The 17,796-nt window shown below is 39.6% G+C and overlaps 1 protein-coding gene across 1 annotated transcript; it reads left to right on the plus strand.

The window, feature by feature from the left end:
• Positions 1-426: 426 nt before the first annotated feature.
• Positions 427-9,890, plus strand: tac1 (tachykinin precursor 1; the record flags this gene model as incomplete). Its single annotated transcript, XM_080735218.1, has 4 exons — positions 427-543; positions 3,399-3,501; positions 8,967-9,023; positions 9,829-9,890. The coding sequence occupies 4 exons, from the start codon at positions 427-429 to the stop codon at positions 9,888-9,890; spliced, it is 339 nt and encodes a 112-aa protein (XP_080591344.1).
• Between the last annotated feature and the right edge of the window lie 7,906 nt (positions 9,891-17,796).

The following is a 17,796-nucleotide window of genomic DNA, read 5'->3' on the forward strand; positions in this document are numbered from 1 at the left end:
ATAAAGCAGCGCGCACGAGCAGAGCGCTGTCACAAAGAGCGGAGGAGACACGGAGCAGCAGGAGAGGAAGGGAAGGAGACACCGAGAGGGAACAACTCTTTTTACGCACGGTTACGCACGGAGAGGATGGAGTCCCCAGCACGGCCGTCCGTCTGAACGCTAGAGTGTGAAACGCAAAGAAAGAAAAGCTCCGTGCCACAACACACGCCTGAATATTAGGAGTTTGTTTTGTTTCTTTTAATTAATTTAAAAGAAAACGCTTTCGTAGGACAAACGTTTTTTTGGAAAGAGTTACGCGCAAGTAAAGAACATTTGTAGGACAGTTACACGATTTGAATATAGGAGTTTTTGTTTCGTTTTGCGGTTGAGCGCTTCTGTATATTTCTAAAGGGCGGAGGGTGTGTTGGTGTTGGGTGGTTTTGCATCATGAAGCTCCTTCTCCCCGCTGTGCTCGTCCTGCTGTCCGTGGCTCAGGCTCTGTGTGAGGAGACAGGAGGCTCCAGAGAGGAGCTGGACTACTGGAGCAACAACAGCCACATACAGGTGAGGAGCAGCGATATGTCCGTGCGCCTGGAAGGTTTTATATTATTCTTTTTTACAGACCATTATAATGTTCTTATTTGCATCATAAGAGTAATAGCCAATTAGTGAATGTCAAAGTCCACAGGTTTCTTCAGAATATGTATGACACTGATTTACTATGACACTATGACATATTTAGGAGTCCACTAGTGGTTTTCTTTTTTTTCTTTTTTTTTTATTAAGGACCCTCTGAGAGTGTACAAATGGAACCATATGGACCCCTGCGTAAGGGTCCATTTGGTTCAATTTGTACAAAATATATATTTAGATTTTTTTTTTTGAAAAATAGCTGAATTACAAGCTCAGATTGCCTATTTTCTTTATAAATTTCTTCTTTTCTTTAATTTTCGTTCTATGATTAAGGTAAAACACCCAATTAGGCTTCCCTAATTAAAATGCCAATTATGTCTCACTGAATAGGATCCACCCTTAAACAAAAAGTAGCCTACAATAACTATTTGTTTCACCCCCCTCTAATTAAATAATTCTATTTATATTACTTTAGGTGTCAACTTAAAATTGGGATGGAATAACGTTGTTAATTAATATCAATAATATTATTGTCTCTATCTATCTATCTATCTACCTATCTACCTATCTATCTATCTATCTATCTATCTATCTATCTATCTATCTATCTATCTATCTATCTACCTACCTACCTATCTATCTATCTATCTATCTATCTATCTATCTATCTATCTATCTATCTATCTATCTATCTATCTATCTATCAGACTCATTGCCATGCAGAACACGTTGGTTCAGTGTTTGACATTGTGTTCTTGGACTGATGCCAAGAAAGAGACAGCCGGAAACGTTGTCTTGATGAACGGTTATGTCCTACAGAGTGGAGTAGAGCAGGGGTCTTCAACAGGGGGTCCGGGACCCCAAGGGGATCCTCAGAGTTACTACAGGGGGTCCTCCAAATCTTTTTGTGATAGGATTTATTTTTTAGCAACTTGAATAGCATTCCTATTCTTCAGACAAAAATAGCAGATCTACAAGCTCACAAAATCTGCTATTTTCGGTCCAAGAGGTTTGGGGAGGAAAAAAAGAGCAGACTACGTACAAATTACTAGTACTTTTAAGTATCACTGCAATGTAGAGTCTGGAATTCAAAATGTACTTGAGTAAAAGTATGGAAGTATTTGCATCAAAATGTACACAACAAGTAAAAGTGCAAAATGTTTGAAAATAGCAGATCTGTTGTGAGCTTGTAGATCGGCTATTTTCAAATAGCCACGGTATACCATAAGGCTAAAGTGGTTTGTGCATGTTTTATAATATTATAATTTATATCTGCAAAGTACTGTAGCCTAACTATAGTATCTAAAGTTTTCAAATAATTGTAGTGCAGTAAAAGTAAAATATTTGGATTTGAGATGTAGTAGAAGTAAAAGTATTAGAAATTGGAAATACTCAAGTACAGTACAAATACCTCAACATTGTACCAGTACAGTACTTAACCCATTTAGGCCTAACCCTAACCCTAGAATTATTGACTGCTTTAACTATTGAAAAATAGCAGATATACAAGCTCACAGCCGCGCTGCGAGCTTGTAGATCTGCTATTTTTGAAAAAGTCGTGAAAATGTGTGCAAATCTTTGAATATAAGTATTTTCAAAGTGAACGTTTGTAACTCAAATTTTGCTTCTGGGGGGTCCCTGGAACTAGATATTTTGAGATGGGGGTCCGTGGCCAAATAAATATAATTTTGGGGGTCCTTCACATGAAAAGGTTTGACCACCACTGACACAGTAGTCTCTCAAGAACAGACTAACTGAGCTCCATTTAAGTGAAAAGGACCTTTTCTTTGACGATGGCTGGCCAGATTGCTGTCGTTGAAACATGGGTTTTTGAAAAAAAATCTTAGAAGGATTCAAAAGACACTTATAGAATCGGGTCAAAATTCAAATTTTCACGATTTTTCAAAAATAGCAGATCTACAAGCTTGTATATCTGCTATTTTTCAATAGTTAAAGCATAAAATAATGAAACACAAAATGTGTACCCGTTCTAAATGGGTTAAATAAAATGACTTAGTTACTTTACAGGACTGCAGATAGGCTACTCATCGGCCTCAAGACATGGATAGATGGGTGTGACCGGACTCTAATGCTCATAGATATTATTAGCCTTCAAGCAGCACTGAGTCATTAATAAGATGATATTCTTCCAGAGATAGAACGTCTACACTGAGATAAAAAATATTAATATTTAATGGAAGAATTCCTATCGCAGGAGATTACATGTCGAATCAGGATACTTCTTCAAACTAATAGGCTATACAGCTCACAGCACTGACCATTAGAGAGAGAGAGAGAGAGAGAGAGAGAGAGAGAGAGAGAGAGAGAGAGAGAGGGTCTATAGTAATTCCAGACTCTTTAGGGTCCATTTGGTTGGATTTTTAAAAGACAGAGTTAAATGAACACTGCCCATTTAGCCATCGGAGTCTTAATTATAATACTAAAAAAATAGCAGATAGGCCTGCACACTCATAGCGCTCAGTTCCTGCTGATTTTCATGAAAAATCGTGATTTGTTTTGTTGCAAATCTTTGAAAAAACGTATAGCCTATTTTTAAGTGAACATTTATAACTCCAATCTCTGATTCTGGGGGTCCGTGGAACAACACATTTTGAGATAGGGGGTCCGCGGCCAAATACATAGCATTTATTTGGGGGTCCTTGACATGAAAAGGTGTGTGAGAAGACTTTTTTTTTTTTTTTTTTCGGTCTCAGCTCAGAATGTTTTTTTTTTTTTTTTTTTTTTAAGTATAATTAACATTAACATGTGTTTTGTGTCTTCTCCAGGACGGGTGGCCCTCCAGCGACTCGTTCAGAGAGATCCTGAGGAGGATGACGAGGAAGCCTCGGCCAAACCAGTTTGTGGGTCTGATGGGGAAGCGAACCCCTGGTAAAAAAAACAACAACACATTATGATATGATATAGTACTGTATTGTCAGTTCACACTGAAATTTGTCTTGCGACACGGCAGCCATGTATACGAAAACCTATAATACAAAACATTGACATAGACAACAAATGAACGAAACAGGATTACATACATAAGGATAGTAAAGACAAGAGCAATGTCCACCGCTTAGCCTACCTCTGGCCAAACTCCTGATTAAAGGGGTACTCCACCACTTTTCAACCTATGTTCATATAATTGGTCCTCACTCAAAAATAGCTTCTTTTTTTCTTCTTTTTTTCAGAGGAGGGCTGTGGGCAGGTCAGAAACCCATCGTCTTGTGACATCATCGATTGCCAATCCAGCTTATAGGGTGTGCCAAATGTAGTTCTAAGAGCGGCCATTTCTTGGGTAAACACAGCCTTACACAGGTGTTCTGATTAGACTATAGCATTAGTTCTATGCAATCAAACAATTGAAACACCTGTGTTTTGACCCAAGAAATGGCCGCTAAGGACTACAATGACGTAGCCGCTGGCACACACTATAGAAACTGCAGGCTTTCTATTCCTGAAAAGTTGCAATTTTAAAGTGGAAGCCATTGTTCTCGCGATAATAAAAAATATATATATTTTTTTAAATGATGATGTCACAAGACAATGGATTCTGAACTTCCCACAGCTCTCCTAGGAGACTTGGACTGAGTAGAAAAAATTGTGATATTTTATCATGAACATTAGTGAGGACCTATTATATGAAGACAGGTTGAAGACTCCTTTAAGCCTTAGAGTCGACTGATGGACAAAGGACCTTTTTAGTCTGACCTTATTGTATGCTGGAACACCGTATCTCCTTCCTGAAGGCAGCAACCTATAGTCTCTATGCAACACATGGCTATTGTTAGAGGTAATATTCCTTGCCAACCTTAGAATGCTGTTATCATACGTAGTCGTATACAGTATAGCCTCTGAAGTGGTTGTCCAACTATCTTTGAACAAATGTTCAGTTGTTGCAGCAGTTGTGACTTTAGGACTGCAGACAGGCATCCATACCAGGTGCTACTACAGTACTGAAGAACACTCTTAACCCATTCAGGCCGGGATCACATTTTAGTGTATGGGAGGGGCTTACAGTACATGTACAGTATATAGCAACATATTGGTTTTTGTAGGCTAATTTCTGATTTAGGCTTAAATAGGTTAGGCCTACATGGGTTTAATAACAAAAGTGAAAAACAACAAGAATCTGTCTGCTAGCACCAAATTATAATCTGTAGTTCAGTAGTTCCCAAACTTTTCAGGTCGAGACCCAAAATTAAGAGAGATTAGACGTTTGCCTGGGACCCAATCTAGTGAAAACAGCAGATCTACAAGCCTGTAATGCATCGCTTTGTGCCGCGTTGCGAGCTTGTAGATCGGCTATTTTCACTACTTCTCAATTATAGACCTATATATTTTTATATTAACTCATTCTGTGCCAATCACGTGTATACACGTGATATATTAGCGCATCCCACAGTGCCAATCACGTGTATACACGTGATTCAAAAAAAAAAAAAAAAAAAAAAAAATTGAAATTTTTTTTTTGAATTTTTTTTTTTGGACCCCATCAAAACTAGTGAACATGATTTCAATCGCGATTTTGCATGTTTAACCCCCATACAACCCCCATACAACTCAGGTAGCAGACCTCCAAGCTCACAACAGTGTAAAACATAATGGCTATTATCTCAAGAATGCCTGAACGGATTTCCAATCGGATTTTTTTGTTTGAAAGCTGTGAACAAACTGCACAAACCCACAACAATGCAATCCAGGATTGCATTGGATTTTTTAGAGCTCATTCTTCTCTGTTTTTTTCCCATGCATGAGGTGTGCAAGGTTTAATCATGGCTAAGTTGACGAAAATAAGGCTTTTAAAATGCTTGGTAGCCAATAGCTAACTTCAAGCTAACTTCATCCTCTTCCTGTACATGCACAAAGGAAAGTGTTTAGGCAAGTCATGGCTGCAGGGCTTCTGCATATACCAGCATATCTCTATGGGATTGTCTGTGGCACACTTGGCCCCCTCTAGTGGTGAAAGGGTGGCATTAAATGAGTTAATGGAATTTCTTTGATTTGTTCGTTTTTGAACAAATCGGTCCATGACCCACAAATGGGTCTCGACCCACTGTTTGGGAACCACTGATCTATATTAAAGAGTTTATAATGCAGTCATTTCTTACCAAACAGCATGTGCTGCTATCTGTCTTATAACCACAATGTTCTGCTATCTGTCTTCACTAACTACAATGTTCTGCTCTGGTCTCCTCAGCAAACGCACAGATCACCCGCAAAAGTAAGTGTCTTTTCAACTGATTGATTCATTAGACTGTTTGGTTCATCAACTTCCTATATTCATATTTTAACCAGCATCAGGAGCAGAGAAGGGGTCCAGGGGGGGGGGTCCCCATGGCTATAAATCATTGATCGTATAGTAACCAAATTGACACATACAGCTCTGTAACTCTGAATGTACACATGGAAAATAAATATACTAATTCATGCAAACGGAAATAAGTAGAATGGATCTTCCATTTGTCTTGCTCCTAATGGCATTGTGTGCATTTAGATCTGATATTTTCCAAATCTTTGGCCCATTTCTTGGGTAATATTTGATCAATTTGGCCAATGACAATCTCTTATAGTATAGTTATGACGCAGTAACGGTCTGATTTTTATTACACTCATACTGTATGTTAGTTTGTTTACTGTTGAGTGAGAAAACAATGATGCAATATCACAATATAATTCAGGGACCCCCTGAGGGTCCCGAGCCACAGTTTGAGAACCACAGTCGTGTGTGTGTGTGTGTGTGTGTGTGTGTGTGTGTGTGTGTGTGTGTGTGTGTGTGTGTGTGTGTGTGTGCCTGCGTGCGTGCGTGTGGGTGGGTTCACAATTAAACAGTAATTATCTAATTATAACTAATTAATAGTAATTATGTAAGTATAACTGCGGTGCTGTGTTGATGGAGGGGGGGGGGCAGCTGTGTGAGCTTGCAGATCGTCTATTCTGTCAAATAGCTGGAGAATATAAAACATGCAGGGTTAAAAAGCATGCAGTTAATCTGCTTCGTGACAGATTAACAAGTACTCTATATTAAATAGTGAAAGGAGGTTTTTAATTAAATCACAACCCACACATCATGCACTGTGTTTGTGTGTTTGTGAGTGACTGTAAAGCTGTTATTTCTTTATGCTTTTGCTTTGAAGACTGTTTAGACGCGCTCTAATTGATCTGCAGACTGTGTGTGTGTGTGGGGGGGGGGGGGGGGGGGACTGAGAGACAGAGATAACGAGCATCCCACTCAGGTAGAAGTACTCACATGTTTTACTTAAGTAAAAGTATCAGTATGTGAACCCTACTGGTTTTTGGTTTTTGTCACATTCCTACGGCAATAATTTGATCTTTGTAGGCTCATTATGATTCTGGATCAATGGGGGTAAAGTTATTATAATTAATTAATTAAAGTTATTATAATCAAATTATTGTCTTAGGAATGCGACAAACAAAAAATATGATTGAACTCAGGTCGCCATGGGGTGAATAATCGATAGGAAAAAAGTCATCTGGGGGTGAACTACTCCTTTAAGTTTTGAATAGCTCTATTTATTAGTACCTCTATTAGAAGGATAAACCCCTTGATATGTACCGTGTCATTTTGGAGGCGGTCCCAAATGAACAACATTTCCATATAATCATTGCCAGAGAGTGGTTTTCTTCCCCCAGTAAAGGCCAGTCCACGCCAATGAAGCTCCTTGCAACTTGAAACATGCACCGACTGGCTACTGCGACCTGGCGTTTCCCAACGGGTCTGAGGCCTTATGCTAGATGCAGAAAAGACCCAAATTTAGTGTGGACATTTCTAACTCAAATCTTTGTTTCTGGGGTTCCCTGGAACAACATATTTTGAGATGGGGGTCCCGACCATGACCAAATACATATCATTTTGGGGGTCCTTGACATGGCCAAATACATATCATTTTGGGGGTCCTTGAAATGACCATTGATATAGGCTGATTCTAATGTCTTCAGGTTTCTGAAAAAAAAAAAAAAAAAAAAAAACATTCTGTTGCTATATCAGTGGTTCTCAAACTTTGTCATGTCAAGGACCCCTCAAAATGATATGTATTTGGCCGCAGACCCCCATCTCAATATATTTAGCTCCAGGCCAGGGACCCCCAGAAGCAAAGATTTGAGTTAAGCCCTAAGCTAGATGCAGAATATCTATTCTGCATCTAGCTTAGGGCCTCAGACCCGTTGGCAAAAACGAGCACGCCTTGCAACTCAATGGCAGTTTCAAGCAGTTGCATTGGTGCGGAGTGTTCTTCTAACTGTTTTGTTGCAACTAGTTGCATTGGTGCAGTCTGGCCTTCAAACTGTTTTGTCACAAGGAGTTGCTACTTTATTTTTTACTCTATCAGGATCCCCATTATAGGTTACATGTACCTTGTTAAACACAGGCGTCCATGTTGTTGCACGGTGGTCCTGTGTGGGTGCCAGTGTGTGGATTTATAAGTCGCCCCTCCCCCTCCGCCCGTAACCAATACTATTACGGCCCATTACTGTGATTGACAGAGAGGGGGAGGAGGGGGGAGGGGGTGGGGGGGGAGACCAGTCGGGCACAGTGACGCAAGCGTGCATCCTGACCTTGGGAGAAGTGTCTCTCATAAAAATAAAAATAAAACAACCGCCATAAAAAACATAAATCATGTCATGTTGTCCGTCTGTCACTGGTATAATGTCACCCTTCTGTGGGCATTTACCTGGAGCCACATGTACTACACCAGTGGTTCTCAACCTGTGGGTCGGGGTCCCCAAATTATTTTGTGGGGTCCCCCAGAGGATTAACTTAATGTGCAAGATTGTTTTCTCACTCAACAGTAAACAAAACAACATAAAGTTTAAGTGTATAGAGGGTATCTGCACATTTCTAAAGTGACACTTTAAGGACTTTTTAATACCTTTAAAGTGATAAATTAAACATTGGCCAAATTGTCAAATATTAGAAATTGTGAAAATAGCAGATCTACATGCTCACAACGCCTCGCAACGTGAGGCGTTTTGAGCATGTAGATCTGCTATTTTCTCAATAGAACCGTGTTATACAAAATGTAATGCCTCAACTCTTGGTGCTCGTCAGGGTGGGGGGTCCCCAGTTAAAAGTATTTTGGGGGTTGTGGGACAAATGTAACCAAATGGTTACATTTGTAGACTCTCCAACTTCCCTGGCATTGGAATCAAAACCCTAATGGCATGAGTATTATATTATAATAATTACTAATATTACTAATCATTACAAATTATAGATTAATTACTGAGTAACTATTAATTGTAGTGATTAGCTGTACACTCTATAGAATCTATAATCGTGTTGTCACACTTGAATATCACTGAAAAGATTTACAGTTGTTTTCTTTTCTTTTCAGGACATAAAATCAACTCCTTTGTTGGTCTGATGGGGAAGAGGAGCCAAGAGGAGCCAGGTAACACCTCTACCTTAACCAGATACCTTTACGATATTTATAAAACCCACAGACCCACCAAAAATAGCAGGTCTATAAGCTCACAACACAGCCCATTGTGCCCATTTAGCTCCAGGCCAGGGACCCCCAGAAGCAAAGATTTGAGTTAAGCAGTGTTTCTCAACCTTTTTCTGCATGGGCACACTTTTCATGTCCCAATTATCCATGGGCACACCAACATAATACGGGGGTGTAAATATCGTCACTGTTGGGAAGAAACCTTGTATTTCCAAGTTTCAAATGTGTACGTTTCTTCGCAAAGTAAAGCCCTGCTTCATCATACAAACACAACAGTAGTGAAAACAGCAAGCACACAACGCCTCGCGGTGCGAGGCGTTGTGTCCTTGTAGATCGGCTGTTTTCACTAGTTTAAATCATTTTTAAAATTATAAATACAATACTGGCTTTCAAGCAGTTTCGAGAAGGGGCACACTTGACTCTTCTCAGGGACACACCAAAGGTCCCCAGGCACAGTGGTTGAGAAACACTGGATATATAGCACTGTTTGTTTTTAGAGTGAATGCTGTGGGACATGAAAAGGGAGCATTTGTATTTCTTTCTCCCTAGTAAATGCTGCATTCATGGTCTGGAGAGGGCAGTTATTATGTGTGACGTGCCTGGTTGTAAATGGTTCCACATGTGATGATGGAACTGATTCCCGGTTCCTCAGAGCTGTATCCGGGTTCCTCTCTAGTTCCGGATCCGGGATCCCATCCCTATTGGTGAAGGTGACAGTTTGGTTCTTTTCTCCTGTGTGTTTCTGCAGATCTGTACGATCTGTACGAATGGAGCACAAGACCACAAGACCTGGAGAAGAAGAAGCGCTGAGCGGAGCGGAGTCATCCTGAACTCTCTTCACATCCTCATCATCACAGAACCTCACCGTGCCGGGTTTTCTTTTACACCGTAGATGTTAGTCTGATAGAACCTCTCGTCACCTTCTGAAACTAATGACCTATGTCAAGTTTTAAGTCTTTCAGGAGAAATACAAAACTGATCCAAAACAAAGCTATGTGCTATTTCTTCATCATTTCACCCTAAACGTTTATAACAACGTATGACTATTAACATAAGAATAATACTGTATGTCAGTTATGTGACGTAAGAGGATTGAATAGGATTAAACCTGATTTATGCCAAATTACTTACTGACTTACTCCAGTCTTAGGCCACTTTGGGGGGCCTAAGTCACAAAACCAATGTGACTTATAGGCAACACAAAAGGTGTCATAGGCCTCAGACACACATGTAAAGCACTTGCCCTGTGCTTGCCCTTGGGGGAGGAGGGGGGAAGAGCAGTGTCCAAATTCATTCCCTATGGAAGTCACATGATGTTTTTGCCTCTCAGCGGCTTCTTGTCTTAAGGGCAGCCTCGAGGCAAGCTATAAGAGCAAGCTTGCTCCTTCAAACCCATGCTCTTCCCCCATCCTCTCCCAGGGCAAGCACTGCAGGGCACATGCTTTAACTGTGTGTCTGCGGCCATAAAGTGCTGAATTAGGCAACATTGTCCTAAAAAGAAAATGACTTGCGGCCATTAGTTTATGAAGGTGACCTGGCGGTTTTCCCTTTCCTTCTGACCTGTATGAGATGTTAGTCTGATAGTATTTGTGTTTTCCTCACATTGTAGTGTTGTAGCAGTGAGTGCTGTTCTACCGTCCTGTGCCCCCACGTTATTCTGTGTCCCTTTTCTCTCAGCAGAAGATGCTCGGGCGACGGGCAATGCATCGCGATGTGTTGCCTGTGAGCTTGTCGATCGGTTATTGTCACAAGTGGAGTCCCATGCAGGGAGACAGACATCACATCACATACTCTATTGGGGTCTCCAGCAAAAAAACTAAAAATAAAGTTTGAGAATCACTGATCTATATAGCAGTGGTTCTCAACCTGTGGGTCGGGACCCCCAGGGGGTTCCCCAAATTATTTTGGGGGGGTCCCCCAGATAGCTTAATGTGAAACATTGTTTTCTCACTCAACAGTAAATAAACCAACATAAAGTGTATAGAGAGGGTATCTGCACATTTCTAAAGTTAGAAAGGGACTCTTTAATGCCTCTAAATGGACCCCTAACCTCAGGGGTCCATTTGGTAACGCTCTCAAGAGTTACATTGTGGTTAAAAGTCTGCATTACTTAATTTACCAGAAGTCTACACAATTAGAGATGTAGAAGAATTGTTATTTTTGATCGATGTTTGCAAATGATCTCTCCTATGGTAAGGTTTGGGTCCGTGGCTCAAAACGGCAAATAAATAATGAACAAGGTTGGAAACCATTGAAAACACCTATACCAGGGGTCTTCAACAGGGGGTCCGGGACCCCTAGGGGGTCCTCAGAGTTACTACAGGGGGTCCTCCAAATCTTTGTGTGATAGAAACCTTTTTTTCTCCTTTTTATTATTAACCACTTGAACTTGAACTTGAATTTTCAGCAAATAGGTTTGGTGTAGAGGGGAAAAAGAGCAGACTAAGTACAGAGTGAAAGGTCAAGTTTATTAAGTATTGATGGTTCTAGTGTTTACATATCTGAAAACACACATTGACATGAATCCAAAACACATTGATGATTGTGCTGTCAAACAATGAAACAATATGGAATCTATGAAAAGGTTGTGGGGGTCCCTGCTTCATCTCTCTCTCAACTAAGGGGCCCTTGGCCTGAAAACGTTGAAGACTCCTGCTCTATACGAAACAACTGATTTATAGAACCCTTACTCCATCTCACAATGAATCTCCTGTTTACGGTGGCCACTGTCACAGTAATGTTTCTTTCTATCCTCAGTGTACATCGATAAAAGTTGCACTGCCAATGTCACTGTATAGTGCCTCATAACTTGTTATAATCATTGAGCGACTGTGTGTTTGTATGTGTGTGTGTGTGTGTGTGTGTGTGTAAATACCTATACTGTACGTTGGGTTGAGAGACGATGGTTTCAGGGCATGTTCTCATTATTCCTGTTTCAAAGTGACTTTATTATAGCGACGCTGTCACTCGATAATATTAAAACTATTTTCCTTATTGGCTGAATTCACGTTTCTTATTCCCACCCATTTTGTGAAGTTTGTTGTGGATTGTCGATGATGTACAGTAAAGTGGTTTTGGGAAACACTTTCTATGAAGTTAGTTTCTATAATGCGTTATAAAACATCTATAACGTGGTTTTAATTATAGTTATTACCCGGCTTGGTTGAATGCTTGATTCTGATGGGTCAGCACTGAAATCAGCGGTGAATTATAGGTGAATAATGACCGCTCCGCTCTATAACAGACCACAGCCTAATCAAAGGCTCAGAACACCTGCTGCACTCAGGCTGCACTGTGAATTTAGTGCCGTATCAATCAATGTTTTTAAATATATATATATATATATATATATATATATATATATATATATATATATATTATAATTTTTATCCCACGATTTTGTAACCCATTTTCACCCAGTGCCAAATCCCTTTTATGCCCATATAGGGAGATCCCTGAGATGCCAGGGGGACCAAATCCCCTTTATGCCTATATGGAGATCCCTGATGTCATCAATATTAAGCCCATATCTGTGAATATCTACCAGGGGTCTCCATATATGGGTAACTGGTCCGACATACATCACTGGCCAGATGGCCTAGAAGACAAGGCCATATGCGCCCTTAGGCATCTTACTGGTATATACTGTACTTAAACACTATAAGTGGTCATTGGGTGCTTTAAGTGAAAAACAAATACAAAATATAGCTGCAAACAGTGATAAGGTGGCCAAGCAGGAAAATGCTTGAAAAACACACTCCAAAAAAGACAAAAAAGTCAGTGTGTTGTACTGTGGGAGTAAGGTGCATGCACTAAACAAAATTGTGTCAAATTATTAAACCACTTGTATTGATGACATTAGCAGCAGTCGGCATGGAAACAATTATAATGGAAGTCTCTGAATGTTTACACCTGTTCTATGGTTTAAATTAATATCTGTTTATAACTACAGCTCACCATCCATGTTCTGACGAATGTGATTTAGTCTTAGATCTGGTTTATGTCTCATTAGCTTTATCCATTAGTCTATCTGTCTGCTTTAGTCTGTTGAGAACATGTAAGCTTGGTTTTATACTAGGATGCATTCTGACAATAGCTGATCTACAAGCTCACAAATCGTGATGCATGTTGTAGCTTTGTGAAGCGCCATGTGAGCTTTTAGATCGGTTCGTTTCTGGAGCACTGAAGTTCAAAGGAGTAGTTCACCCCCAAAATGACTTTTTTTCTATTGATTACTCATGCCATGGAGACTTGAGTTCAATAATATTTATTTAGTATTTGTCGCATTCCTAAGACAAAAAATGTATTATAATAAATTGATGATAAATTGAAATGATGGTTTCCCCATCCAGGGCCATGCATTTGGTCCCCATCCGGAATAAGCCCTATTCACGGCCCGCCCACTCAGTAAATTTCTCAGCAACTTTCTGGTGCTGACGTCAGTTTAGAAGGGTAAAATAACACAGAAATTGTTGGACTTAAAGCCAACAAATCATTATTTCGAACGGTAAAGTAAATTATTACGCTTTGTGCCTTTTACTATCTTGTGTTCTTGATCATGCTAGCCGTATTTTATACTGTACTATTCGGAAATTGCATTAAATTTGCGATTTCTGTGTTAACTCTATGGGCTTTTAGCAGGGTTTACCCTTCAAAACGTGACTTCAGCACTAGGAAGTTGCTGAGTGGGTGGGCCGTGAATAGGGCTAATCAATGGGAGTACATTTACTATAATCAGATTTTTGTCTTAGGAATGCTACAAATACAAATAAATATTATTGAACTCAAGTCTCTATATGGCATGCGTAATCAATATGGGGAAAAAGTCATTTTGGGGGTGAACTACTCCTTTAATAGTTAACTTTTGCTATTTCAAATTAAAAAAATAAAAATCTTACTGGTATATACTGTACTTAAACACTATAAGTGGTCATTGGGTGCTTTAAGTGAAAAACAAATACAAAATATAGCTGCAAACAGTGATAAGGTGGCCAAGCAGGAAACAAAGGTGCGTGAGCATAGCATCAGAAAATGCTTGAAAAACACACTCCAAAAAAGACAAAAAAGTCAGTGTGTTGTACTGTGGGAGTAAGGTGCATGCACTAAACAAAATTGTGTCAAATTATTAAACCACTTGTATTGATGACATTAGCAGCAGTCGGCATGGAAACAATTATAATGGAAGTCTCTGAATGTTTACACCTGTTCTATGGTTTAAATTAATATCTGTTTATAACTACAGCTCACCATCCATGTTCTGATGAATGTGATTTAGTCTTAGATCTGGTTTATGTCTCATTAGCTTTATCCATTAGTCTATCTGTCTGCTTTAGTCTGTTGAGAACATGTAAGCTTGGTTTTATACTAGGATGCATTCTGACAATAGCTGATCTACAAGCTCACAAATCGTGATGCATGTTGTAGCTTTGTGAAGCGCCATGTGAGCTTTTAGATCGGTTCGTTTCTGGAGCACTGAAGTTCAAAGGAGTAGTTCACCCCCAAAATGACTTTTTTTCTATTGATTACTCATGCCATGGAGACTTGAGTTCAATAATATTTATTTAGTATTTGTCGCATTCCTAAGACAAAAAATGTATTATAATAAATTGATGATAAATTGAAATGATGGTTTCCCCATCCAGGGCCATGCATTTGGTCCCCATCCGGAATAAGCCCTATTCACGGCCCGCCCACTCAGCAAATTTCTCAGCAACTTTCTGGTGCTGACGTCAGTTTAGAAGGGTAAAATAACACAGAAATTGTTGGACTTAAAGCCAACAAATCATTATTTCGAACGGTAAAGTAAATTATTACGCTTTGTGCCTTTTACTATCTTGTGTTCTTGATCATGCTAGCCGTATTTTATACTGTACTATTCGGAAATTGCATTAAATTTGCGATTTCTGTAGCAGGGTTTACCCTTCAAAACGTGACTTCAGCACCAGGGGGATGCTAAGTGGGCGGGCCGTGAATAGGGCTAATCAATGGGAGTACATTTACTATAATCAGATTTTTGTTTTAGGAATGCGACAAATACAAATAAATATTATTGAACTCAAGTCTCTATATGGCATGCGTAATCAATATGGGGAAAAAGTCATTTTGGGGGTGAACTACTCCTTTAATAGTTAACTTTTGCTCTTTCAAATAAAAAAATAAAAAAATGTTCAGTGTCACAACCAATTTGAACACAAAGTATATCATTAAAACGGACCATTAACATTTTTAATGGTTTTTGGCTCCTCAATAACAGCTTTAATGACTCATTCCTAATCGTTGCTGTCACAATTCAACTTTTGTTTTGTTTTTGTAAATGAATGTCCAACTTCATCATACAAGAGTGTCTCACAGATATACTAGTGAAAGTAGTCGATCTACAGGCTCACAACGTGTCGCATTGCGACACGTTGTGAGCTTGTAGATCGGCTGCTTTCACTAGTATATTATATTCTTTTTTTTTTTATAATAATAAAAAAGGAACGGTTTCGGACATGCAAGGTTTCCTCCCTGACTGTGTTGTCAAGTTGAGGCTGATCTAAAGGGTCGTACAACAACAACAACAACAACAACAAATAAATGAGTCTGCAATCAAACCACCGGGCATCACTTTATATTATAACAATTTAAAATGATATAAATGTGGAAAATAGTTTGGGTAGCCGACAAGCCGTCCTCATCCAACAGCACATAATTGAGCAACAGTTACAGATTGGATTATTGGATGACAGAGTTTATTGTGACCATGATGATTATGGTTGAGCACAGTTTTAAGGCTTGGTGCATCCAGTAAATGTACATTTAAATCTATCAGCTCCCATTGCAACAGATAGAAATCTGATTTATTTATTGTTGATCTTCGAAAAATAAATAAAAAGGCAATCAAAGTGACAGAACCTTTTTCCTCACTCTCTTTCTCAAAGTAAAGTAACGTTGTTAAAAGCACTTTAGACACTATAATAATTCATCTTCATAGGTCGTGGTATATACACTTTTGTATTTTATTTCTGACACTGCTAAACATTTGCCCATGTTTATACAATTACATACATTTGCAATAAATCAATACATGTTGATATTGATGGTCGCGAGCCATACGGCGTAAGGCTGTTACAGGCTACAGCTGGCCAGAGTTTGGCCCAAACACAAAGGAAATGATCAACTTATATAGCAGTAGATGGTACATATATCGTATAGCTGACTTAGCAGTGAACCAGCTGAAATCCGTCGTGCATAGATAGCTTAAAGAGACATTTCATTTCCAAAAAACTGTACATTTTAAATTATCGTCTACTAAGGCTTTTGGGAACAACCCAAACAGTTTTTACGTTGCTCTATATTTGATATACATTTTATCAGACACGCCCCTTTTCAATACAAAAGCATTGTAAATTCAAACTCTATTTTAAAAATGTTGTATTAATTGAAAAAACACCCTCCTTAATATTTGAATACTGAATCTAGCAACTTAAAAGCCATCTGTAGATGAGCCTGAGTAGATGATAAAATGACTGCAATATCCCTTTAATAGTTAGCTTAATAGTTAGTAACTAGAGTAGTTACTCTCTATATTGCTGGTTCTCAAAGGTCCTTTAGGGGGTTCCAGGGGGTCCCTGGGGGTCCCCGGCAAAATAAGAAACAGTTTAAGCATTTAACAACAATCTCACTCGTATCTAAGCTCACAACACTCAGAGCTTATTGTAAATCCCCCTATATTTTATACAGTCTATGTTGTAAATCCGCTTTTTTCCCTTAAACGTTTTGACAAATCTTGATTCTTGACTGACTGATCTTCACTTAAGGGAATGAAGTATTTTCAGATGAAGGTTTAGCAGCCTAACAATACGTATTAAGATTTAATTTAATGCAATGCAATTATGGTTTAAGCCATTAAAACTTGGACAAGCGTCCGTGTCATTTCAGATTTTACCGTTGGCTATTCAAACAATAGCAGATGTACAAGCTCACACCACGGCATTTCATAGAATCGGCCTCTGGTATGGAAGTGTATTAAACGGATAAATAATTCTCACTCCTTATTTTCATACAATCTTCTGTGAATGATGCTACTGTATTTACTGTAGGCCCAAAATACTAATTAAAAACAGTCCCTGAAGAAAATAACAGTGTTTTTTTTATATAGACCATTTTCCTGAGCGCTCAGGAAAAAGGGCTATACATCTGCCATAGCATGGAGGCGACTGCGGTTTTCCCAGGGACCCTGAGCACAACGGTGGGGGCGCGGGGGGCTGCAAGGGTGATGACGACAGAGGCGCGCCGTCTCAGGCGACCATGAGCCACGTGAGACACCGTGTCGAGCGCTGCGACGGTCGCATGAGCCGACTCAGCGCCGTTACCGAGTTATGTGCCGTTATGGACAGAATAGTAAATCTTCTTTCAGCTCCTCTGCGTGGTCCAGGTGGACACAACGAAGCGCTCCCTACCTCCTTGCCCACCGCTGGCCCCCACCGTTGCGCTCAGGGAGCCTTGTCTGGCTTGTAGATGGACAGGGTAGAGCAGGGGTCTTCAACAGGGGGTCCGGGACCCCTAGGGGGTCCTCAGAGTTACTATATATATTTTTTTAAATATTAACCACTTGAACCCTAGCATCCATATCCTGAGAACTTCAGCCAAAAATAGCAGACCTACAAGCTCACAGTAGATCGGCTATTTTAACAAACAGCTTTGGTGTAGAGGGGGGAAAAGAGCAGACCAAGTA

Source organism: Nannobrachium achirus (assembly GCF_963921795.1).
Source record: "Nannobrachium achirus genome assembly, chromosome: 10".
Classification (NCBI taxonomy): Eukaryota; Metazoa; Chordata; class Actinopteri; order Myctophiformes; family Myctophidae; genus Nannobrachium; species Nannobrachium achirus.